This window comes from Neoarius graeffei, chromosome 13, assembly GCF_027579695.1.
Source record: "Neoarius graeffei isolate fNeoGra1 chromosome 13, fNeoGra1.pri, whole genome shotgun sequence".
Lineage (NCBI taxonomy): Eukaryota > Metazoa > Chordata > Actinopteri > Siluriformes > Ariidae > Neoarius > Neoarius graeffei.
Window position 1 is genome coordinate 63780506 of NC_083581.1, and position 27935 is coordinate 63808440.

At 42.2% G+C, this 27935-nt stretch overlaps 1 protein-coding gene across 1 annotated transcript in view; it reads left to right on the forward strand.

Annotated features, from left to right (window-relative positions):
* The window catches only part of agrn (agrin), a 584915-nt gene that overhangs the window by 397158 nt on the left and 159822 nt on the right, over nt 1-27935 (forward strand). The window contains exons 8-9 of the mRNA XM_060938311.1: nt 3305-3526; nt 25342-25539. Coding sequence (XP_060794294.1) covers nt 3305-3526; nt 25342-25539 — 420 coding nt within the window. The remainder of the gene's footprint in view (nt 1-3304; nt 3527-25341; nt 25540-27935) is intronic.

A 27935-nucleotide genomic window follows, 5' to 3' on the forward strand; every position in this document is an offset into this window, starting at 1 on the left:
AATCAGAGCATGCAATTGCTCATATCCAGTGAATGTGGATAGAATAGATTATTTAGTCAGGTTATAACCAAGTACATTAGTTTGCGAGGCTACTTGGGTCCTTTTGCAACCAGGATGCATCTCTTTTTTTAAACAAACACTAACTGGTCTACTGAATTCTTAATTCTGATTGGTCAGATGGTGTTAGCAGTAGTATATTACTTACATACAGTATAAAGTGCCAGTCAAAAGTTTGGACACACCTTCTAATTTAGTGGGTTTTCTTTATTTTTATTAATTAACAGACACTTCATGTCTTAAAGTAATGATGGATGTCGTTTCTCTTTACTTAGTTGAGCGGTTCTTGACACAATACTGTATGGGTTACTACAGTTGTGGAATTTACTGTATTTTTATTATTTACTGTTTGATCTCAAACACATTAAGAAGGCAAGAAATTGTACCAGTTAACTGTTGACGAGGCACTCCTGTTAATTGAAAAGCATTCCAGGTGACGACCTCATGAAGCTGGTTAAGATAATGCTAATAGTGTGCATCAAGATAAACGCTGGCTAATTTGAAGAATCTAAAATATGAAACATATTTTATTTTGTTTTTTAACACATTTTTGTTTGCCACATAATTCCATATATGTCCCGTATGTTATTTCATGGGCGGCACGGTGGTGTAGTGGTTAGCGCTGTCGCCTCACAGCAAGAAGGTCCTGGGTTCGAGCCCCAGGGCCGGCGAGGGCCTTTCTGTGTGGAGTTTGCATGTTCTCCCCGTGTCCGCGTGGGTTTCCTCCGGGTGCTCTGGTTTCCCCCACAGTCCAAAGACATGCAGGTTAGGTTAACTGGTGACTCTAAATTGACCGTAGGTGTGAATGTGAGTGTGAATGGTTGTCTGTGTCTATGTGTCAGCCCTGTGATGACCTGGCGACTTGTCCAGGGTGTACCCCGCCTTTCGCCCGTAGTCAGCTGGGATAGGCTCCAGCTTGCCTGCGACCCTGTAGAAGGATAAAGCGGCTAGAGATAATGAGATGAGATGTTATTTCATGATTTTGATGTCTTCAGTATTGTTCTACAATGTAGAAAATACAAAATACAGAAAAAACCTTTGAATGAGTAGGGGTGCACAAAGTTTTGACTGGTAGTGTATATTAGTATATTACACTTGTTATAATTCTAATACATGATCATTTCTGGTAACAGCTTACACAGAGACTTGTGTGGTGGGGTTTTTTGTTGTTATTTTTTTTACTTTAACAGATTTTTTACAGTGCGTAACTGTTGATGTGGTGAAGTTTTTGGACGGAGTCTCCAGTGTCAGAGTCAGAAATCACTTCAGGAAATTGTGCTATTAGGAACCAACAGCACATCTTGTCATGTTTTACTCCTTATATAGTAGGTCAGTGCTCTGTGTGATTTGGTATTAAAGAGTGTTTTGCAGCCTCGTGCGTTTCCTTTACCCTCAGCACGAACCTGACTGCAGCACTGTACTCAAGGGTTTCAAAGTGGCTCGACTCCTTTTGTCTGCTGCAGCTTTTCATAATGCTCAAGGCGCAGGGGCACGTGAGGGTCACGGACTGTCAGGAAAAGTGCCCACCAACCTGACGCTTTTAGAGAAGAGGATAATAAGCTGCTATAGTTCATATATGAGACAAAGGATCGTAAAGATGGCATAAGAGCCAGTTTTTTTTTTAAACTGGCATCTTTATTGACTGTTTCGGCTTTTTTTTTTTGGAAGACAGAAGGACAGAAGGCTGTTTTGTGGCTGATTTATCGGGAAGAGGTTCTCGTATGTATAAATATTGAATGCACTGGTGCGTCCGTAATGAATCAGGACTCATTAGAGATAGGAAGACGGCGTCTAATCCTGGAATAATTATAGTAATGCCAGCACTGCAGGCAGTCTGAGTGGAAAGCATGCACACATGCGCACACACAAATACACACACTCGTGACAACAGTGATGGTGGGTGGGATGCAGTTTGCACACAGTTATACAGGCCAATAAATGCACATACACGTCAAGCAAGATGATGCAGCACAAGCAATTGTGTAAATGCACCAAACGTGCACAAGCAGACAAGGCACCTACTTGTATGCAAACTGAACTCCATCCATCCATTATCTGTAGCCACTTATCCTGTGCAAGCAAGCTGGAGCCTATCCCAGCTGACTATGGGCGAGAGGCGGCGTACACCCTGGACAAGTCGTCAGGTCATCGCAGGGCTCATACATAGAGACAAACAACCATTCACACTCACAGTTAATCTAGACTTTAACCTAATTAACCTAACCCACACGTCTTTGGGGGAAACCGGAGCACCCGGAGGAAACCCATGCTGACAGGGGAAGAACATACGAACTCCACACAGAAAGGCCCCCGTCAGTTGCTAAGCTCGAACCCAGGACCTTCTTGCTGTGAGGCGACAGTGCTAACCGCTACACCACCCTGCAAACTGAACTATAAAGCACAAAACAAAGGCACAGAGACATTCAGAACACCCCATATCCCCTGCCAATGAGCAAGGTTTAAACCCAGTATCACTGCCTGTCTTCTCTCCAGCACTTTCATCATCCTGTATAAGTATAGGAGCGTTGTTTTTCTGAGGCCACACCACAAATGAGCCACTTTGTAGCTCTAATACGGTCTTGTCTCCCCTGAAGAACTTCACACGTCCTCCACATATTGGCTGCTGTTCCTTCGCTTTTTTCAGTCCCTATGAAATAAAAAAAAAAGAATTGATTGGGAAATAACGAGGCAGTGATGAAAGGGTTTTTCAGCTCCACTCAGGAAGTCAGCATGTCGTACTGCTGGCTTATGGTCCAATTGCTCTCTCCATCTCTGTCTTTCTCTCTCCCTTGTTCTCTGCTGGTCGGTTCCTGTCCTACTAACTGCAGTTCCTAATGAACTTACAGTGCTGCTGAACTACACACTCTGATGTTCTGATTTCATATCTGCCTCTGAATTATTAACTGAGCTCTTCCTGTTCTGGGATGTGCTGTCTCGCTCGCCCAGCACTCCCTCCTTCTGTCCTGTTTTATCCTTCCATCACTGGGGAAGGCCACCTGGTGAGGATACAGATGTTAGCTTGAATTCTGGGTGTGTGTTTGTCCACAGTAGCAGTGGTGGAAGCTAATAAGTTAAGCAAATAATAGAAATAGAACAAAAGTAAGAATCCAAAAGCAGGAAGTGGCTTATGACCTTGCGACCTCTTGCACTGTTATCCGCCTTCTTTCTTCCCTTATCATCCCCCTCCCTTCCTCTCATCCTTGCTTTTCTCCACCCATCGTGCTCACTCCTGTCTCTCTGCACCCAGATCTGAACGCGCCGAGCCCATGTCTGAAGAAGAAGTGTGAGTTCGGGAGCTCGTGCGTGGTGAAGAACAGCCAGGCCGTGTGCGAGTGCTTGGATACGTGCCTCCAAGCCTCTGACCCTGTGTGTGGCACCGACGGACAAACCTATACCAGCCAGTGTCAGATGAATGCCATCAGTTGCACCCTGCAGAAAAACATCCAGATAAAGCACAAAGGACCTTGTGGTGAGTCTATACACACACAGAATCTCACACACAGAGGCCTGAATGGTGCTCAAAGCCATGCAACCCTCTTCCCAAATCTGCTCTTTAGTGATGGTGACATCAAGTGATCTAGGGCTCAACTGCAAAAAAAGTCACGATTTGGGACAGTCCTAAAGATTTCTTGGGTTATTACAGTGAACTCGCTGATTAATGAGCTACGAGCTCATTAATCACTCAAACAAGCTCCAAGCAGGAAATAATTAGAAGTAATTGGATGCAGTGAGATGACCAGAGAAAAAGCTTAATTTTCCTTTCATAGACAAATGAAGTTCATAATCATTGCGTCAATCCCTTTACTAAAGATCACACTTGGCTGATCACACTTTTCAGCTCCGTATAAAGCAATGCGCAGGCTATAAACAGAATCGGGAAAGACACTTGAATAACAAAAGACACTTTAGGACTCGAACTTTATTTCAGTCTTTATTTTCCAGCATAATAATCATCATCATCATCATCTTTGGGCGGCATGGTGGTGTAGTGGTTAGCACTGTCGCCTTACAGCAAGAAGGTTCTGGGTTCGAGCCCAGCACTGACGAGGGCCTTTCTGTGTGGTGTTTGCATGTTCTCTCCGTGTCTGCGTGGATTTCCTCCAGGTGCTCCGGTTTCCCCCCGCAGTCCAAAGACATGTAGGTTAGGCTAATTGGTGGCTCTAAATTGACCATGAGTGTGAATGGTTGTTTGTCCAGGGTGTACCCCGCCTCTCGCCCATAGTCAGCTGGGATAGGCTCCAGCTTGCCGGCGACCCTGCACAGGATAAACAGCTACAGATAATGGATGGATGGATAATAATCTTTGTTTATACAGTGCAAATTCAACTATACAGTTTTCAGAAGCACCTAACAATTAAAACAACTTACTAAATATAGCTAATAATAATGTCTAAAAGTAAATATACCTCCATTAAAAAAATTATAGAAAAATTAGTTCATTCATCCAAATGCCTTTTTGTTAAAGGAATACTCCGGAGTGAAATGCTTTCTAGGTCTATTTTTGCATTATTGGGAGTGCATACGTTGAGTTGCTACCACAATCACGTTAATTGGATGTGTTTTGAGAAAATTCGTTTTTTGCGATTTCAACCGGAAAGCACTAACACGGCAGTGCGCGGGGCATGTCTTTTTGCCGATACAAAACGCTAGTTTTAAAACCATTGCAAAGCTCAAAACATGACAGTTCTGTGGAAGTGAGTTCCTACAAACAAAACGAAGTGTCCCTGGCTCTGCAAGTGCACGGACAGAGTGTGTAGAAGAGTAAATACAACCTGAAGTTGGTCCTCTACAGACGCCATCTTCAGGGGAAAGTCAATTGTGCATTTCCAGCGGGATGGGCTCTGCACTCGGCACTCGACTTTTATGGACTGTCCCCTGAAGATGGCGTCTGTAGAAGACCAACTTCAGGTAAGGTCACTGGCTTTGTATTTACTCTTCTACACACTCTGTCCGTGCACTTGCAGAGCTAGAGACACTTCGTTTTGTTTGTAGGAACTAGAGCCCTGCACTCCCGCGGGAGTCCCGCGGGACCCACCGCAAAGCAGTGCGGCACGGGACAAATTTTGAAAGCTCATTGCGGGCGTGGGCGGGACCGGAAGTGCACATATGCGCGCGCGGGCGGGAGCGGGAGTGCACATATGCGGCGCGGGCGGGAGCCGTGATAAGCTGCAGTCCCGCTAACTAAAAACGTGTTTGAAATAAAATGTATAAATTATTAATTTATGTCTATCATATATAATTTGTGCTGGATATTTTATTTGGCATTAATAAAAACATTTTAAGATGCCTAAATTTGCAGAGAGAGTCAGATTGCCAGATTGAGTGAGGAATGGCATCTTAAATTTGCCATTGATCACTTGCCTTGCCTAACAGGAAATCTTTTGATCACTCTAATGACTCGCAGTTCACACCCAGCCTCCAATGACCCACACTAACATGATGCCTCAATGACACCTTAGATGAGCTGGTCATCAGAATTATGATTATGATTCTGATCCAGGAGAGGATAAATATCTCTCGTTCGTTTCTCGATTCTTTTCCTCTTCCGTGTTTGAGATCTCCGATCATGGCAGAAGAGCAGAGCTCCTTTACTGAATCTCACAGTGCTTCAAAAGTTATTATTATTATTATTATTAGTGCTGTAAAAAATGTCGCGTTATTATCGCGTTAACTTGACTCAATTTTAACGGCGATAATTTTTTTTTATCGCGAGATTAACGCTCTGTGACATGATGTAGGTTTTTCATAAGCTTTTGAAACTAGTAGAGATGGGATTTATGGCTCTTTGATGGGATCCGCATCTTTGTGATCCGTTCTTTGAAAAGAGCCGTTCAAAAGACTGGCTCATTTGGCTCTTTTTAAATATTTATTCAGTTTTAAGAAGACAGCGTCTGTAAACTCAATGATATCCCAGAAATCCTTCCTGTAATATGCAAATTTGGCCGCCTCTGATTGGACAGCGCGACGCATCAACAGGCAGAAAAAGTGTAAAAGTACGAAATGTGTTAAGTGAGATGAAACAGTAAAGATCAGATTCAATGCAATATTTATCAACGAACAACTTAAAGTTAATATAATAGTGTACTTTATATTATAATCAAGCATGTCAAGCCTACCGTCACTGTGTAACCTACAGTGTCTCTCTGATAGAGCTGTAGACTAACTCAAGCAGTAAATCACTTCACTGAGTGAAGTGGAAGAAGAGTGAAGTTCACTCCTCTTGCTAGCTCTGCTTTGCAATAATAAAAAAAAAACAAAAAAACACCCTTGGTACAAAGCAAGCCCATTCACTTTTTTATGCTGATTAGAGAATTACAATGGTTTCTCATGTGATAAAAATGTGCGATTCGCGATTAAATATTTTAATCGCTTGACAGCACTAATTATTATTATTAGAGACATTACATGCTGAATTCAGAAACAAGGTAAATAATAATAAACGTGAACGTGAGCTGTAGATATTTATGCTCAAATCCACTCAAAGTTGGGGGCGGGGCACCATCACGCTGTGTCAAGACAAGAACTTTCCTGAGAAATAACGCGAACGTCTGCATCATGCGGGATTTGCGGGCGGGAGCGGGACAAAATATGGCAGGCGCGGGCGGGAGCGGGACTGAAAATCATAATTCTTTGCAGGCGCGGGCGGGAGCGTGACTGCACAATGCGGGCGCGGGCGGGGGCGGGACTGAAAAATCCGACCCGCGCAGACCTCTAGTAGGAACCCTCTACTCACTTCCACAGAACTGTCATGTTGTTTTGAGCTTTGCAATGGTTTTAAAACTAGCGTTTTGTATCGGCAAAAAGACATGCCCCGCGCACTGCCGTGTTAGCGCTTTCCGGTTGAAATCGCAAAAAACGAATTCTCAAAACACATCCGATTGACGTGACTGTGGTAGCAACTCAACGTATGCACTCCCAATAATGCGAAAATAGACCTAGAAAGCATTTCACTCCGGAGTATTCCTTTAAGTTATTAACAATTCATATCATTCACTCGTCTTCAGCAACTGCTTTATCCTAATCAGGGTGGCAGTGGATCCGGAGTCTATCCCAGGGTCAGTGCGTGTGTGAGGTGGGAATATAACCAGCATTGCTTGATTGAAAAAAAACCCCAAAACATCATGACTTGAATACAGTGGAACACCATTATAATACAGATCACTATTCCACGAAAACTGTTATAACATGGTCAGCTCATGGCTCCCAACAGTCTCAGAAGAAGAGTTACTTGAAAATGCACTAAAGGAGATACGCAGAACCTTTATTTTAAAATAAATTTGAGTGGATAGTTTCTCCATCCTTGACTCTTGTATGCTGCATAAATGGGAATTAAAAAATATATATTTTTGAGAGTTAAAATCGACCGCAAAGTTGGCATTTGAGCTGCCGCGCTGAGCCAGCCAGCCCTGAGTGCATGACGTCACAGCGGTAATCGGTTTTAAGGCCGAGGCCTTTTACGGGTATAGACCAAAGTCATATAAATAAAAATTTATGGTGAAAGTAAGAAATCCCGTTACTGACTTGCTCAACTAAGACTGATTGTGGGTTGACTCTCATTAAAGCAGGATAGGTGTTATAACTTATGCAACATACATGTACATGCATGCATTTTCACTGATAAAACGTAAAAAGCTAATTAAATAAAATCAGATGAACTGAGACAATCACATTCTGAAGCAAATTAAATAATCTTATACCGGTAACTTAAACTCACAATACAAGTTACATGTATTAATCTAAATGCAGGTAAACAACGTGTTTTTGTTGTTTTGTATCCAAATGAGAGTCGGAGCTTACCCGTCTGTGTTCTCACTTCGTGAAGGCCGATCTTGTGGCCGATTGTTCTGAAACAATCTGACTTTCAGTTGTTCGTTCAGTTCTCCGTTCATTCGCTTCTTCCACGTAAGGGCGAGATGGCAGCAATATCCAGTGCAGAAATCAGACGGCTGCTCCACTCATTCTCCATTTTCTCCATTATTGAGTACTCCGCTCAGGCAATTACTAAAACCTGGGACGGAACGGGACGTCACCGGTTTTAGCAACAATCCTGGGGAGGTCACTGGCCGAGCGATAATATGTCACATCCCATTCTATCCCAGGTTTTACCAACAACCCTCGGCTCACATTCCAGGAGAACTGGTGCAACTGAACTTACTTTCCTTTTTTAATAAATAAATAAATAAATAAATAAATAAATAAATAATTTCCTTTTCTTGTAGTTTTCTTTTCCTTTAATTGTTGGTACTGCACCCTCTTTCAATACGGGCTTATAGCCAACACTCCTCAACAGATCAGAGGTCTTGTACGAGTCTTCAGTAAAATGTGCAGAGCAGAGGAGAGACCACTTCGTAGGCGCCCAATGTGCCCGTGAATTTCTTGCAAAATGCGTCCAAATCTTTGCAGTTTGAACATTCTTGGGCCACGAATGCAACGTAAATCCACCTTCTGTCGTGTTGCTGCACTGGCCAGCAACACATCTACGTGGCATGGCGATAAATTAGCTCAAAATGGAGGTTTGGAGTTGCAGTCAGCTCTGTGTTTTAGTATAGCAGAAATGGCGATGAGACCTATAGATGTCTCATCGCCATTTCACAGACGTCAAGGTCATTCACTCGGACCGCTACCTATATAAATCACTTTAATCGTAAAAATTACTATATTAGATTTATTGTTAACGCTTAAAACTATTCCTGTGCCATTCTTGAGGTCTCAAGGCATTTATAAACGAAAGTGAGGCCATGGTTCTGCGTATCTCCTTTAAGATCAATGTTGGCTGGTCAATTGGGGGCGCTGGGGCACCGCCCCCTTCCAATTATCCAGATGAGAAAGACTATGTGATATTAAACATAATAAATTAACTTAGCTTAATTAATTTAAGTTTAAATTGTTGACTCATCCTACTTCACCCTGTATTCATCTAATTATTTGTAGCCCGTTTTTAAACTGTATTTTTCTAAATTTTATGTGAACACCTACACTGTGTATACTTCCACCCGACGGGGCACCGGCCAGATGAGTATATACGAGAGTAAGTCAAAAAGTTCTAAGAGAAATGAAAAAAAAATCTTTATTTATGAAAATAACAAATCTATTTCTCTACATATCCTCCATTTAAGTCTGAAAGTGATGTTTAACTTCTGCAAGTGCAACATTTAACTTCTGCAAGTGATGTTTCCATCGGAGAATTCCTTCTTTCTATTCCTTTTTTGAATTCTTTTGAATTCCTTTTGAAATTATAACGTCTGTCTTAGAACTTTTTGACTTACCCTCTTATGTGGCTACACAAACTTTTGGACAGCAGGTGACCGGAGGCTGCATTTTAATTGGCCGATTCAAGATTTGGCCTGGGGAGGAACAAAGTGCACCCCGGACACACTTCCTTTTAAAAGAAGAAGCCTTTGTCACATGCACACTGAAATTTCTCCTCTGCATTTAACCCATCTGAAGCAGTGAAACACACACACACACACACACACACACACACACACACACACACACACACACACACACACACACACACAGAGCAGTGGGCAGCTATGTTACAGCACCCAGGGAGCAGTTGGGGGTTAGGTACCTTGGTCAAGCCCAAGGCCACCCCATGTTAACCTGTCTTTGAACTGTGGGGGAAACTAAAGCACCCAGAAGAAACCCATGCAGACAGCATGCAACTCCACACAGAAAGGCCCCCGTCAGCCACTGGGCTCAAACCCAGAACCTTCTTGCTGTGAGGCGACAGTGCTACACCATGCCACTTTCATATTTGTGGCTCACTGCTGCTTGTTAAACCAGAGCTTTCACAAGATGGCAAGCTCAAGTGGACCCGCGGAGAAAGAAAATTCAGTTATGTCTTTAGAGAAACATCCCTTTACACGGCGTACACAGAAAGAAAAACAGAGAATATCTCAGAGCGTGGAAGCGTGCAAGCGAGAGTTCAAAACGTGCCAGACGCAAACGCACATGGATGTGTGCGGAGGTGACAGGCAGCAAAATATTTTATTACATATTATTTGTTACACTGACAGTCAACAGTTAAAAAAAATGAGTGATCAGAATGGTAAAAAAACGATCATAGTTCTTGCACTTTGTTGGATAGCTTCAGGGAACTGGTTTATCGAAAAAATAAAGCTCATAGAAATGTTTTCTACTCGAGCCATGCCAGATTTTCCAAACCATTATAACACGGATTCACTCACAACACGGTCGGATTCTTTGGACCCCAACTACCGTGTTATAACGGCGTTCCACTGTATTAATTTTTGTAATCAGTGTGTAAGTCGATTGACGTTCATCTGTTTTCACTTCAGTTCTCACTGTTTCCTACATTACCCACAATGCATGGTGATAGTGGCTCCAGTGGGAATTTCTCTCATACACCTACTAAAGAGAGCAATGCAGCGGCGCTTGAGTCTGTCCAGCTCTCTCACCTCTTTATCTGTACACTCTGCTCAAACAGATCAACTTCCTAAATGTAATAATAATAATATAGTTGGGCGGCACAGTGGTGTAGTGGTTAGCGCTGTCGCCTCACAGCAAGAAGGTCCGGGTTCGAGCCCCGTGGCCGGCGAGGGCCTTTCTGTGCGGAGTTTGCATGTTCTCCCCGTGTCCGCGTGGGTTTCCTCCGGGTGCTCCGGTTTCCCCCACAGTCCAAAGACATGCAGGTTAGGTTAACTGGTGACTCTAAATTGACCGTAGGTGTGAATGTGAGTGTGAATGGTTGTCTGTGTCTATGTGTCAGCCCTGTGATGACCTGGCGACTTGTCCAGGGTGTACCCCGCCTTTCGCCCGTAGTCAGCTGGGATAGGCTCCAGCTTGCCTGCGACCCTGTAGAACAGGATAAAGCGGCTACAGATAATGAGATGAGATATAGTTTATTAGCATTATCCAAAAACAAAGTTTGGCTCTTACAATGCTAAAACTATCTAGAAATTAAGACAAAGACACACTACATAAAAAATAGCCTTGGATATGATAAAAAAAATAAGGAAAGAAAAAAATTACAATATTTATTTACGAAATCAAGTCGTACATGAGCTGATAGCTGACAAGGTGCATAGTGCCGAGTCGGCTATAAGCCATGTACGGCGAGATTGAGTGGAATAACTGTTTTATTCTATCCACATTCACTGGATTTTGAGAAACAGAACATTTTTATTTTTTGCAAATTCGATAAATAAAAACTTTATACCAAATGCCCAACAAAATCATTTCCGCTTAGAATGTAAACAAACCGGTGAAATGACAGTAGCAATTTGTGAAAAATGCTATAATAAACAATTATTATTGAATTATTAAAAAAGATACGTTCTTACCATCAAATACTTTCATTCTATATTTTATTGTTTTGGGTTTTTTTTGTATTTTTGGGGGTTTTGTTTTAGAGTAGTTTTTATTTCGTCCTCTGTTGGTTCAGCAACACGCGCCGCCATTTTGTTTTTCTCTACTCATGGTACAGTGGTGCTTGAAAGTTTGTGAACCCTTTAGAATTTTCTATATTTCTGCATAAATATGACCGAAAACATCATCAGATTTTCACACAAGTCCTAAAACTAGATAAAGAGAACCCAGTCAAATAAATGAGGCAAAAATATTATACTTGGTCATTTATTTATTGAGGAAAATGATCCAATATTGCATATCTGTGAGTGGCAAAAGTATGTGAACCTTTGCTTTCAGTATCTGGTGTGACCCCCTTGTGCAGCAATAACTGCAACTAAACGTTTGCGGTAACTGTTGATCAGTCCTGCACACCGGCTTGGAGGAATTTTAGCCCATTCCTCCATACAGAACAGCTTCAACTCTGGGATGTTGGTGGGTTTCCTCACATGAACTGCTCGCTTCAGGTCCTTCCACAATATTTTGATTGGATTAAGGTCAGGACTTTGACTTGGCCATTCCAAAACATTCACTTTATTCTTCTTTAACCATTCTTTGGTAGAACGACTTGTGTGCTTAGGGTCGTTGTCTTGCTGCATGACCCACCTTCTCTTGAAATGGACAGATGTCCTGACATTTTCCTTTAGAATTCGCTGCTATAATTCAGAATTCATTGTTCCATCAATGATGGCAAGCCGTCCTGGCCCAGATGCAGGAAAACAGGCCCAAACCATGATACTACCACCACCATGTTTCACAGATGGGATAAGGTTCTTATGCTGGAATGCAGTGTTTTTCCTTTTTCCAAACATAACGCTTCTCATTTAAACCAAAAAGTTCTATTTTGGTCTCATCTGTCCACAAAACATTTTCAATAGCCTTCTGGCTTGTCCACGTGATCTTTAGCAAACTACAGACGAGCAGCAATGTTCTTTTTGGAGAGCAGTGACTTTCTCCTTGCAACCCTGCCATGCACACCATTGTTGTTCAGTGTTCTCCTGATGGTGGACTCATGAACATTAACATTAGCCAATATGAGAGAGGCCTTCAGTTGCTTAGAAGTTACCCTGGGGTCCTTTGTGACCTCGCCGACTATTACACGCCTTGCTCTTGGAGTGATCTTTGTTGGTCGACCACTCCTGGGGAGGGTAACAGTGGTCTTGAATTTCCTCCATTTGTTCACAATGTGTCTGACTGTGGATGGGTGGAGTCCAAACTCTTTAGAGATGGTTTTGTAACCTTTTACAGCCTGATGAGCATCAACAATGCTTTTTCTGAGGTCCTCAGAAATCTCCTTTGTTCGTGGCATGATACACTTCCACAAACATGTGTTGTGAAGATCAGATGTTGATAGATCCCTGTTCTTTAAATAAAACAGGGTGCCCACTCACACCTGATTGTCATCCCACTGATTGAAAACACCTGACTCTAATTTCACCTTCAAATTAACTGCTAATCCTAGGGGTTCACATACTTTTGCCACTCACAGATATGTAATATTGGATCATTTTCCTCAATAAGTAAATGACCAACTGTAATATTTTTCTCTCATTTGTTTAAGTGGGTTCTCTTTATCTACTTTTAGGACTTGTGTGGAAATCTGATGATGCTTTCGGTCATATTTATGCAGAAATATAGAAAATTCTAAAGGGTTCACAAACTTTCAAGCACCACTGTATATTAGCTGATATCCTAGTAGTAGAGTAGCCAAAATTAAATAATAATAATAACCAACATGCAGCAACGAAAAATCTAATGATAATTATAGTAACAGCATGCAATGCAGGCCAGAACTATGAGCATCTGTTATATGTTTGAGAAAAAAATAATTTTTTTACTAAGATTACATTGTTCATTTAAACTGATCTAGTGTGTAACGTCTTTGGAAAGGGAATTAAATATCTTAAATGCACTATCTGATATTAATGATACCTTAAGCTTAATCTCACTAGATGAGCAGAAATGTTCATGCTAATCATGCTATTCATGCTAACTGAACCGTGTCTCTGGCATAACCTAACTAACCTCAAGCTCATCTCATAGCATTATTTACTGTAGTTGCATTGCATTCTAGTATTTTGAGATCACTGTTTGCCCTCTCGAATAATTTTAAGCTGGATTGCTAATGGTGAGTAAAGTGAAGTGCTAAAACAAACAAACAAAAAAAAATACCCATCATCCTTTATGTTTGAGATTGCTAATTGTGCTAGCAGTCTCCCACTGTGATGTCAGAGCCACAGATGACCACTAACGTCTTATGGGGATAATGAAAATACAGCACCAACCAATAAATAAGCCCCAGAATCACGAGACACCCCATAAATATTTCAATATAATATCAATATTTAATGTGTGTCAGGGTGAAGTGTTCCTTTGCCCTCTTGCCTTACTCTCAAACAGTGCACTAAGAGCAATGAGAAACCAGACACCTCGTGGCCTCAAACAAGGACGGCAAGGCCACATACTGAATGTGCCATTTGGGAGAGGACCTACTGTACACTGCCTAGCACTTTGCTCCTTCCTGTCTTTTCAGGGCTGCACAAACAATCTGAGCGAGGACTATAATTTTTCTTGCTTATGACCTTTATTGAAAAGACGCACTTGAGGTAAAATCACAGGGCAACATCCTTCAGAGCAATTGTCGCATGAGTCATGTGCTTTTTCTTCTTTTGACGCACAAAGCTGAATGGGCTGCATGTGCTTTTAAACATTTGTTGTGCAAATTCCCTTTGTGTAAAAGACTTTTTGTAAATCAGTAGCACGGTTTTGAATGATAAACACGTGACCGAGTGTGTGCGCTCTTCGTTCCTGTCGTCTTTTTGCAGGCCAGTAAACCATGCTGGTCATGTGACACGTCAGAGTATGGGCACTGATACCATGGCATAAAGATCTCATGGTGTGTCTTTTTTCCTTGTTTTTTCACATTTCAGTTGCTCTAGCCTGCAGTGTGTGTGTGTGAATGAGTGATGTTGTCACACCACATGTATATTAATTTGCCCCTTTAGTAAATGGCAGTTCTCTGTGTGTGTGTGTGTGTGTGGTGTGTGCATGCGCCTGGGGTTATTTGGCAGAACTGGAGTTTATCTGATTGTGTTGTACCTACAGGGCACTGCTGCTCTTTATCCAAGCGCTGCTCCACTGCTGTACGTACGCCATCAGCGCATAAATGGCACATAGATAGCGATATTTCTCTCCTCAGTGCGGGAGACAAGCCCTGCTTCAGGGCCTGCAGTGGGGATTAACACACGCAAATAGGTTTGGATGGGGATGCTGTGTTCGAGACAAAGACACACAGAAAAAGAAAGAGGAAGCGAGTGAGGTTTTCCTGATTTGCACTTCGTGTGAATCCATTTATCATCTGTTCAATCCATATCCATTGTGAAATCCAACAACAGCATTTTCCCTGTTTATTTCTGCAAAACAAAACACGGATTGTTTCATCTAAGCACACATTCGACTCCTGAATTCTTAGCTTTTTTTCATTTTCCGTTTTTAACAATGAAATGAGATATATGAAAAACAAGGCGTCTTTTGTGGTCCGTGCAAATAATTAGTGATGGTTTGTTTGTTTGTTTGTTTGTTTGTTTGTTTGTTGGTTGGTTGGTTGGTTGGTTGGTTGGTTGGTTGGTTTGTCTGTCTGTCTGTCTGTCTGTCTGACTGACTGGAAAATAGAATGACCAAAAGCTATGCCCTGTGTAGGCCTGTTTACCTTTCGGTCATTCTATTTTTGTCTCCGGAAAAGAAATTAAAAAATAAAAAAAAAACAAATGGTGATTTGATTGCGGTTACAAAAGCAAGTTTTCACTGATATTACCAGACTTTGTGAATCGGTTTACACATGCGATTCACTGAGCAGTCTGGAGCAGAGCAGTCTTGAACAACACCACTTGAAAACCCAAGTCATTTGACATATGCGTCGCATGAAAGCACGTTTATGGCAAAATAGCATAGCCTACATCATACAATACACAGGGCTTTTGAAAACTCGTTTCATTCACACACAAAGGTCACCAGCAGTGGGAGGTATGAGTATTAGAACAGTGACGATGTGGGGAAAATAGCTAAAAGACTTCAGAAAGATGGCATTGTTGAAGCTGTTTCCGGATTTAAATATTTGATGATGGAACGACATACCGTACAGCGATGTGTCTGCCAGTCGGCCTCGAACATCCATTTGACCAATTTACCTCATTTTACCTCCAGTTTACCTCATTTGCTGTTTCTAGGAGCTTGTCATCCTCTTGTCCTTTCTTCTGGGTCAAAACAGATGAAATGTTAGAATATAAATTTATAATTCAGTGTACCAGGGGTGTAATAATCAGATGATTCTGGTCGGTGATTTGACTTTAAAAGGCAATGATTGAACTGAATCGAGGTAACCTCATAATCCGAATACGATTGATTATAAATCATTTATTATCAAACAAGAACAGGTGTATATAAAAATAATTCATATTTTTAAACAGATATGCAACTATTCTAGCAACAAGCTAGTAACTTGGGACAATAGTCCTTCTTAGATTCTGAATAAATATCAAAGTCCTATGATATCATGACAGATTCAGTGGGTTTGTCAAATATTGAATCGTTGCATTAAAGGGGACGTATTATTAAAAAAAAAATCATTTTTTTCAGTGCTTCTTCACAAACATTTGGGTATCTGGAGTGCTTACCAACCCACAAACTCTGAAATAAGACAATGCAGTCAGTTTCTTTTGGGCTGCCCATTTCAGAAAACAGGTGCTTCAACGAGCCGTTCAGATTTGTCTCCTGTTTCTATGTCAGTCACAAGGGGCTCATTTGAATGACCCCGCCCCCTCATCTGAGTATCTCTACTCACAGCATGAGAACTGCCTTTGCGAATGCATGTTCATGAGGAAAGTGCTACCTGATTGGCTGATGGAAGAGGAGGGTGGGGTGAGCAGTGGCTGGTTATCATTTAAAGGAACAGGGACTCAAATCAGCCGTTTTGAACAGGCATGTTTAGAGGGGGTGAGAAGGGAGCTGTGGTACTTTATCCTGGTGGTATTTTGACCAAAGCATGTCATGGACATTTCATTAAGACTTCAGGGAATTGGGTCAGCTTGTGGAAATGGGGTGTAATGTGTGTTATTTACCAGCTGGGAGGTCCGTATCGTGAAATACCGTGACCGAGGTCTTGAAAGTACTGAGCGATAGTCTGGCTAACGCGACTTCAAAGCTCTGCGAGCTATTGGTCTGGCAAAGATATTAAGCCCAACCGTTTCCCAAAGTGCGTGGTTGACCCGCCTCCCTGAAATGCCTCAGTTTGCTACTGGTCGAAGCCAGAAAAGGCTGTGATGAAGCTTAAACCAATCACATCACTCTTTCCTCTGACGTATGTGACGCGACGTGACGGGGCTAACTGGTAGATTAAACTCTTACCGAAGCCGGTCGGGAGCAAGGCGAAAACGTCCTTCCTTTCAATAAATACCTCCAGGGCTGCTCTTTGCTCCGTTTTCAATGAGAACTTGCTCCATGTTCGTAATGTTTCTAGTGAATGAAGCGCTTCCGGCATAGATTCTGTAAACAATCTATGGCTTCCGGTCGCAGTTCTACTACGTCACTGCCTTGAACACGCCTCTACCCAGGGCCGTTGGAGATGCTCAAAGTTGATTGGCTCCCGATTTTTCGGGAGCTTGGAAGAGCTGTAGATAGCTTGCCTGGCCAGACTAAGCTCGCAACAGGCCCTCGTGTTGCGTCACGCTTAGGATGGGCGGGCCCAGGCTAACTGAGCGAGGCCCTCTGGGCCGAGGTCAGTATTCAAGGCCGAGGTCACGGTATTTCACCATACGGACCGACCTTAAGCTGGTAAATAATATATTTATTTTTTCTTTACCAAATTCTAACAGAAAATGAGAGCGCCCGAAAGGGAAAACCGAGCCGAGGTAAGCCGCCATTTTGAATCCTCATTCACGGCTGTAATGCAAATGGCTTCCTCCTCGGTATACAAGTGCACTTCCATGGCAGGAAAAAAAACTACATTTTGCCGCCTATGTAGTCCCCTATTTATACAAATAGGAGTCATTCAGGATTCAGCCATGTTTTTGCTCGGCGTTAGCAACAGTTACAGGTTTTTAGCTTTCTCCTGAAGTGTTTTCTTTTATTTCTTCTCCCTCAGGGTAGAAAAACTCGCTTTCACTGTGAACACTGTCGTTATCGCTATCCATGCTGTAAAATGAATGCTATTCTCCTGAGAAATGCGAAAATAAATGTTGACAAAAAATTGCAACTATGTCTGTTGTGAACAAGCAAGTCACCAGAGGTCTGTAACTGGGGTCCATATCGTAGGATACGGACCCGCTCGCCAGCCAATCAGAGCGCAGGATGAGATGGAAACCGGACCGCGAAAAAAATAAGTCACCTTTAAGAATTAAAATTGTGCCATATCATGAGGAAGCCTAAGTTTTACACATGTACTATATATTCCAATAGGTTAAAACATCATACTATTCAGAGTCTAGATTGTCCACTAAAATAGATTTTTTTTTCTTTGTAAATTTAAAGCAGGGGCGGCACGGTGGTGTAGTGGTTAGCGCTGTCGCCTCACAGCAAGAAGGTCCTGGGTTCGAGCCCCGGGGCCGGCGAGGGCCTTTCTGTGTGGAGTTTGCATGTTCTCCCCGTGTCCGCGTGGGTTTCCTCCGGGTGCTCCGGTTTCCCCCACAGTCCAAAGACATGCAGGTTAGGTTAACTGGTGACTCTAAATTGACCATAGGTGTGAATGGTTGTCTGTGTCTATGTGTCAGCCCTGTGATGACCTGGTGACTTGTCCAGGGTGTACCCCGCCTTTCGCCCGTAGTCAGCTGGGATAGGCTCCAGCTTGCCTGCGACCCTGTAGAAGGATAAAGCGGCTAGAGATAATGAGATGAGATGAAATTTAAAGCAAAAGGCAATAAATGGTTAAATACAGAAAGCAAATTGTTTTACATATTACATTTTCTTTTTATTTCAAAACTGATATTGATTTAATGGATGATATACAGATTAGCGTAGCCTATATGTTCATTTGTTTTCATGTGAAACCAGAAAAGCGTGTGCTCACAGAAGAAATAGCAGCCTGGGTATATAAAAAAAAAAAATAAAAGGAGGTGGGAGTAGGAGAAAAGAGAAACACAATATGGAATGCAGTATGCCTGTGGGAGGCAGGTTCCCACATCTGTAGCATTCTCGGGAGTAATAAATAGTCTTTATTTAGGGGGGAAGAAACAAACAAAACAAAAAATACCAAACAAAAACAGAAGCACATGCATATTGGGAACATCTGTAAGCAGTGCTGTTGATGGCATCGACTCACCACTAAAGCAGGCGTCAGCAGAGCAGGGCAATAAAGAGTGGCCCCAAATAACTAATCCAGCCCCGGTTTGCGCGCTTTTTCTGACCTGTTTACAGAACAGAGCTCATCAGCTCAAGTGCACTCTGTTATTATCTCCATTAATTCAAACCACAGCTTCAGTCTTACAGTACACGCACACACGCACATATGCATATTCTTAGCTGAGTTCCCTTGAACGTTTTTATGGATTTACTGGTGTGTGCGTGCATATCATCATAATTCTATGTTATTTTGTTTACTTGGAAAACCCAGTGCTGTAAATGTTGTTATCTTTACAGCTCAGGAGCCGTCTATTAGCGATATGAGGAACATTTTTATATGGTGCATAATGTCTTGTGAGGAGCAGCTGGCTTTCATGTAGCAAGCTTGAAGAAAAAAAAAATTACACAGAGAAGCAGAAAGCTGTTCCGTGTTTATTTATAACCAGCTTGATGAGAGAGGATATGTATAGCTACTGTATATGGCATAGTGATTCAGCAGATGATGAAAATTAGACTTGTTTGTTGAGGAATATACAGTAGGTTACTTGCAAGCTATAGAGCAAAGGTTGAATTGCGAGGAGGGGTGGAGGAGGGACGTATGAGGGACAGGATGGGAAAAAAAACAAAACACAACAAGTGACTGTATCAGCCCTGGCGACTTTGATATTTTTTCCAAAGGAGTTTTTAATTTTACCATTGGAGTAAACTGGAACGCAAAAATACACCAAAATAAAATGGAATATAATAAAAAACGAAGGTGAGCCAATCAATATTTGCGCAGGTGTTTTGAACTCTCTCATATTAAGTGCCACATTTACTCTGTGGGCGGCACGGTGGTGTAGTGGTTAGCACTGTCGCCTCACAGCAAGAAGGTTCTGGGTTCCAGCCCAGCAGCTGAACGGGGCTTTTCTGTGTGGAGTTTGCATGTTCTCCCCGTGTTTGCATGGGTTTCCTCTGGGTGCAGTCAGGTTAACATGGGGCAGCCTGACACCTAACCCACAACTCCTCCCTGGGCACTGTAACATACACTACCGTTCAAAAGTTTGGGGTCACTTTGAAATGTCCTTATTTTTGAAAGAAAAGCACTGTTCTTTTCAATGAAGATCACTTTAAACTAATCAGAAATCCACTCTATACATTGCTAATGTGGTAAATGACTATTCTAGCTGCAAATGTCTGGTTTTTGGTGCAATATCTCCATAGGTGTATAGAGGCCCATTTCCAGCAACTCTCACTCCAGTGTTCTAATGGTACAATGTGTTTGCTCATTGCCTCAGAAGGCTAATGGATGATTAGAAAACCCTTGTACAATCACGTTAGCACAGCTGAAAACAGTTGAGCTCTTTAGAGAAGCTATAAAACTGACCTTCCTTTGAGCAAATTGAGTTTCTGGAGCATCACATTTGTGGGGTCGATTAAATGCTCAAAATGGCCAGAAGTGTCTTGACTATATTTTCTATTCATTTTACAACTTATGGTGGGAAATAAAAGTGCGACTTTTCATGGAAAACACAAAATTGTCTGGGTGACCCCAAACTTTTGAACAGTAGTGTAGCTGCCCACTGCTCTGGGTATGTGTGTGTGTGCTCATTGCTCACTTGTGTGTTCACTGCTTCAGATGGGTTAAATACCTAGGAGGAATTTCACTGTGCTTAAAGGATACACGCTGAACCTTTATTTTTAAATACATTTCTGAGTGGATAGTATCTCCGTCCTTGACTCTTGTATGCTGCATAAATGGGAATAAAAATATATTTTTGAGAGTTAAAATCGACCGCAAAGTTGGCATTCGAGTTGCCCCACTGAGACAGCCAGCCCTGAGTGCGTGACGTCACAGCGGTAACCGGTTTTAAGGCCGAGGCCTTTGACAGTTATAGCTCAAAGTCATATAAATAAAAATTTATGGTGAAAGTAAGAAATACCGTTACCGACTTGCTCAACTAAGACTGATTTGACTTCATTGATTGTGGGTTGACTCTCATTAAAACAGGATAGGTGTTATAACTTATGCAACATACATGTACATGCATGCATTTTCACTGAGAAAACGTAAAAGGCTAATTAAATAATCAGATGAACTGAGACAATCGCATTCTGAAGCAAATTAAATAATCTTATACCAGTAACTTAAACACACAATACAAGTTACATGTATTAATCTAAATGCAAGTAAACAACGTGTTTTTGTTGTTTTGTATCCAAATGAGAGTCGGAGCTTACCCGTCTGTGTTCTCGCTTCTTGAAGGCCGATCTTGTGGCCGATTGTTTTGAAACAATCTGACTTTTAGTTGTTTGTTCAGTTCTCCATTCATTCGCTTCTTCCACATAAGGGTGAAATGGCAGCAATATCCAGTGCAGAAATCAGATGACTGCTCCACTCATTCTCTATTTGCTCCACACTGTGTACTCCACCATTACTGCTCAGCTCAGACAATTGCTAAAACCCGGGACGGAACGTCACCGGTTTTAGCAACAACTGCGGGGAGGTCACCGCCCGAGCGATAACGTGTCTATCCCGGGTTTTACCAACAACCCTGGGCTCACACTCCAGGAGAACTGGTGCAACTGAACTTACTTTCCTTTTTAAAAAAAAAATTAAATTAATAAAATAAAATAAATAAATACTTTTCTTGTAGTTTTCTTTTCCTTTAATTGTTGGTACTGCACCCTCTTTCAATACGGGCTTATAGCCAACGCTCCTCAACAGATCAGAGGTCTCGTACGAGTCTTCAGTAAAATGTGCAGAGCAGAGGAGAGACCACTTCGTAGGCACCCAACGTGCCAGTGAACTTCTCGCAAAACGCGTCCAAATCTTTGCAGTTTGAACATTCTTGGACCATGAATGCAACGTAAATCCTCCTTCTGTCACGTTGCTGCACCGGCCAAAAACACATCTACGTGGCATGGCGATAAATTAGCTCAAAATGGAGGATCGGAGTTGCAGTCAGCTCTGTGTTTTAGTATAGCACAAATGGCAATGAGACCGACAGACTTCCTGCTGTGACGTTAAGGACGTCAAGGTCACTCACTCAGACCGCTACCTATATGAATCACTTTAATCGTAACAATTACTATATTAGATTTATTGTTAACGCTTAAAACTTCCTGTGACATTCTTGAGGTCTCAAGGCATTTATAAACGAAAGTGAGGCCATGGTTCTGTGTATATGCTTTAAGTCTGTGCTTGAGTGTACCTGTGATAAATAAAGGATTCTTGTCTTTGGAAGCTCTGCCCCCTTCTTCCATCTTACCTTTTCAGTGTTTTAGCCTGCACTTGTGGTGCATGATTAATGCACTGATATGGCACCCTTGCTTTCTGTCAAGGTAAACAGAGAGTTTTGATTTCACTGAAACCTTCAGCCAAAAGTGGTTCAAAAACGGCTTTCTTTTTTGCCAAGGTTTTGAGCTCTCAGACATGCCCAAGCAGTTTGAGCAAATAATAATAATAATGATGCAAGACTTGGTATTTTTCTTCATCAGAGTTGTTGTCAGGTCTGCTGTATTACACAGCCCTTTTTTCATGTGACTCTGCTTTAGTTTGAATACATCTACCGTAGAATGATGGAGTTAAAAAGGCAGAATAATCATTGAGCAATAGAGAAGAAGGATAGAGTGAGATGGAGAGCAGAGGTAAATAAAAACGAAGCGAGTGATGGAGCACATTAATAGAGCAAAGGCTGAGTGCCATGGGATTTTCCTAGCCATTCACAACCAGCAGCGGTTGTTAAAAATGTCCTTACTGTGTATCCCCTGATCACCAAGACTACTTAGCAGCTGGCATCTTAAAAGCAGGGCAGCAGAGGTTGGACGCTCCATTCCCTCCATATGGCAGGCTGGAAACTGGATTCCTGAGGAGGAAGAGCCTCGTAGTGGTTTAGTAACAGGTGGAGCCTTGTCCAGGAAACGGGGATTGATCCAGGAGGATGCTATGGTTTATTTGTAACTCATGAAACATGATCCATTCATGGATGACGAAATAGCCATGGTGGATGGTAAAGTTTAATGATGCTGCTAGATCACATGTCCTGGGATTGTCTGGTCTACACGGTGGATGGTGTGGTTAAAAATCTGAATCCAAGTACCTTTTTGACTGGAGTCCTCCGGAAGTAATGGGGCTTTGACATTGATTCCAATGGGGTAATATTTTACTCGGCCTTATTCTGTGAGAAGACACTTTATCCAGACTGAACTGAAGTTTTGATGGGATTTTTATCAGACTACCCACTTCCACTGAATCCTTTCTCATCAAGCTCCCACTGTTATTCCTGTTTGTCCCTGGCTTGTTATCTCCTATTCCATTTCCCAAACTATGAGCAAATACGGGGGAAGACATGGCCTAATGGTTAGAGAAGCAGCTTTGGGACCAAAAGGTTGCCGGTTTTATTCCCTGGACCAGCAGGAATGGCTAAAGTGCCCTTGAGCAAGGCTCCCCTGGGTATGTTGTATGTCTCTCTGGAAAAGAGCGTCTGCTAAAAGCCTGTAATGTAATATAATATAAACCAGTATGACTGGGATACTTTGTAATTAATATGAATCGACGACTTGTTGCATACTATATAGATATACTAAATGAGTACAGTCATATGAGATAGAGGATGCAACCATAGTGTTTAGCTAAAGTGGTAGTTGTGGTTACTGATTGGAAGGACATGAGTTCAAATCCCAACATTGCCAATGCCTTAAGCAGGACACTCAACTGCTCACTTCTGTGCTTTCTCAATCAACTCATGACAATTTGACCAATCTATAGACCCCTTCGCATGTTTGTAAACAAACCGACCGTTGCCAGGATGCGCGCGCAGCCTGGACTCAGAAACAATGGCGCTGCCCATAGACTGGCATTATGAGCTGTCAGATTATGCCAAACAATTGTCGTTACAAGATCGAGAATGCTACATAAATAAGTTAACTCTAACAAGTGGACATCGCCTACCGGATCCGCATTTAATTAAAGAGTGGACGGACGATGTTAGTAAGTTCCCTGGTATACAATGGCCAGATATATACTCGTACCTTATTGACAAGACTTCAGTGTACACCCACGAAAAACTTCGTGCCTACAAGTCTTTAGACGCATATGATTATGTTATGTGCGGGCATGTACAACTTGATTAACAATGGGACATTCATATTCATTTTGTTTTAATCAAATTATGCCAGTGATGTGATGGCAATGTGGCTTTAGCTACAACAGCAAATACCAACACTAAACAGCAATTTGCAGGAGGTAATGGCATGAAAGGAATGATAGTGTAAAGAGAAATCAGAGCTGCGTAAAAAGCGAGAGGCAGAGAGCAGAAATGAAACTGAACGGGGCGGGAGCTAGGTTAGAGCAGTCAACGTAAGTTGGCATTTAGAGTGAGGGCACACAATTTTACCTTTCCATCCTTGCTTTAAAATTGTGATTTTCGGCATACACAAATAATGATGGCACAAAATCTGGACTGCTTGAGTCAAGCGAGACCTCTCCTACAAACAAAATTGCATGCAAAGCTAAGTTAACATGCTAACAATATTCATTACATTGTGTAACTATGGCCCAGCTAATCAGACAAACGCTACCAAAGTATTTTGCTCCATCAATAAACGAAGACTAGAAAGAATAAAAAAGAAAGATTTAATAAATAGCCTGATCTTACCTGTGATGAAGTGGGCGCTGCAAACCCGCACATTTTTGATAGTGCTTTCATCCCAGTCTACACGTTTGATGGCTTGTAGCCATAGACGTCGGCGATTTTTTTGGAATGGGTGAGATCCTGCTGGAATTCTGAACATTTTAACCCCATCACTGCTACGATTCTGACACCCGACAACACAACAACTAGGCATTTCTGAGTCTTTTTTGGGTCCAGGCTGCGCGTGCAATTTCCGCTTACGTATGAATGACGTTTACTGCGAAGCGGTCTATAGCAAGCTTGGAGAACCGTGATTCAGGTATAAATGGATCGGTGTCAAGTTTTCCCCAAGTTACAGTATGGGTCACTTGGAAATGGCAGTTATGTCAGGGATTTATTACTGTAACATGCCATAGTACACTGTCTGGCGAAAAGGGCTATGTCTGTGGAAAAGCTCTGGTTCGCAGAGTGGCTCGCTTTTATTAATGCCTAATAAACAGGTTGATGCAAGCGTTGGGCAAGATTTATGCACGAGTGCCTCTCTCAATTAGCACTAAATCAGCAGCTGTTGAATTGCTAATTGAATCCTCCAGGTTGTAACTGTCATTGGCCCACACTTATTACCGCCTGGTCGCGATCACATTTTATTTTGCTGATTAATTGAGCTCTAGGACACCATAGCTCAGGATCCAATGTGTCGCCACTCAGTGGTTTGAAAAAGTCAAGCAGCTGAGGTGATTAATGAAAAAGGGCAGAGACCTTATAAGACGCCTTTCTGTGTGACCAGGCTGGGAACAGTGTGATAGGTTCCTGTCAGCGTGGAAAAGGCAGTGAAGCGTAAAGAAGCAAATCGACAGCACTGGGCCTAAGCAGAGTCAATAAAGCAGTACTGTTGCGGAGTCTGAACCAAGATGGATCTTCTAACTGATCTCCTCTCCACTAACTTTCCTCTTCTCTTCCACAGATAAGGCCTGCGCGAACTGCTCGTTCGGTGCTATCTGTGACGAACAGACCCGCCAGTGCGTGTGTCCAAAGGAATGTGTGGTCTCCAAGCAGCCCGTGTGCGGCAGCGACGGCACTACTTACACGAACGAGTGCGAGCTGCACGTACGCGCCTGTACCAAACAGATAGACCTCCATGTGGTGGGGCAAGGAGAATGCAGTGAGTACTTACAACAAAACCGCTCCGCCGTTCTCCGTCTCTCATCACACACTTACCCAAAGAAAACTAACCTTCATAACCATGCAGAATGCACGACGATCCAGACACAGGATTAACACTAATGGCTCTATATTTATGCAGGTGCAAGTGTAAAATTAGGTGGTATGACTGACTATTGCCAAGTTCTAATGTCATCAGGAAGCAACACACCGTCAATGATGTCGGTGCAGCGGCACACCAACGAGTTTAATATCTGACACACTTTTGTTTTGTCCTGAGAGATTATTCAGGACTCCTTACTTCAATATAAATAGAATACTTCACCAATCCTAATACAATATAAATGAATGCTCATATCTGTAACAAATACGATCAACTCAGTTGTGGCTACTAAATGTAAATCAGATGTTGGAAGTGTCATTATGCATGGAGCAACGGTAACCAAATCAATACAGTTTCTTACCAAATTAAATTCCACGTTCTGAAATTATTTGCCGTCAGAGATGTGCAAATAAATCGTTATTAATGTCACACACAGTGCATTTCCCTCAAAGTGCATAGCACCCAGATCACTTCTTTAGTTCTTCGTGTGCATTTGTTTAGCTCACACGACCATAGACCAGGGAGTTATTGCCATCACGCGGCGTCCGTTGTCCGTCCGTCCGCATTTCACAAAAATTCCTACTCCTCCCTGAGTTTTCAGTGGATTTAGATTCTGATTGTTTTGTTTGGAAGATCAAATCAGTCTGCACAAAAGTTACTTCCTAGTTTTGTGATTTCTCATTAACAAATCGCTAATTAGGCCGGTTAACAAACTTTCAGGAAAATCGCTACTCTTCCCTGAGTTTTCTTTGAATTTTGATTCTGATTGTTGTGTTTGGAAGATCAAATTGTTCTCATGAAGACCAACTTGGCTAATTATAAACCAGTCTGATTTCTCATGGTACGGCCGTGTGAGCTACTGTGTTACTGATGCTCTGGTTTATATTTTGACATGTGCCTTTGTTTTGGTTTTACAGTAGTTCTCTCTCCGCCCCTATCATATGACTGGTTAATTACCCGAATGTGTTCAGCTGTTCTGTGTTTTTTCATTTTAATTATTTTGTCTATTCCCACGCTGCTGTTCCTTTGTCTGACTGCGAAATCTTGGCAATTATAATCGTGCTTTTCCGAAAATTGTTTCTCAATTCATGATTTCTGGTTTTCCAAATCGTTCCTGCCTTATCGTTTTGTTTCTAGAGGTTCATTTTTTGAAGGTGCCTACATGTCTGTATTGACCTCCGCTTTGATCCATGGTGATGAGTTTACGCACTTGCGTCCTACCTCGCGTATTATAATAACAATTATTCTATCCACATTCACTGGATATGAGCAATCGCACGCTCTGATTGGCTACTCTACTACTAGGATATCAGCTCATATACCATGAGTAGAGAAAAACAAAATGGCGGAGCGTATTTCTGAACCAACTGAGGACGAAATAAAAACTCTACTCGAAAACGAAAACCCCAAAAAAATACTAAAAAAAGCAACAAAATATGGAATGAAAGTATTTGATGGTCAGAACATATCTTTTTTTATCTCATCTCATTATCTGTAGCCGCTTTATCCTTCTACAGGGTCGCAGGCAAGCTGGAGCCTATCCCAGCTGACTACGGGCGAAAGGCGGGGTACACCCTGGGCAAGTCGCCAGGTCATCACAGGGCTGACACATAGACACAGACAACCATTCACACACTCATTCACACCTACGGTCAATTTAGAGTCACCAGTTAACCTAACCTGCATGTCTTTGGACTGTGGGGGAAACCGGAGCACCCGGAGGAAACCCACGCGGACACGGGGAGAACATGCAAACTCCACACAGAAAGGCCCTCGCCGGCCCCGGGGCTCGAACCCAGGACCTTCTTGCTGTGAGGCGACAGTGCTAACCACTACACCACCGTGCCGCCCAGCTTTTTTTATTTTTCAAGAATTATTATAGCATTTTTTCACAAATTGCTCCTGTCATTTCGCCAGTTAGTTTACATTCTAAGCGGAAAGGATTTTGTCAGACCTTTTGTATAAAGTTTTTATTTATTGAATTCGTAAAAAATAAAAATGCTCTGTTTCTCAAAATCCAGTGAATGAAGATAGAATAAAACAGATTTTCCACTCAATCTCTTCATACATGGCTTGTAGCCAACTCCACGCTACACGCCTCATCGGCTATCAGCTCATGTACTGTACGACCCGATTTCGTGGAATAATTGTTAAATAGCAGTCTGTTTTTTTCTCTTTCGAAAATACTGATGAGATCGATAAAGGAAATCTTAGGGTTTTGTGTATGACTGCAGTGAGAGGAGTTGATTTGATTGGCTGTCGCCTAACCACACCTCTCGACGATGCATTAACCA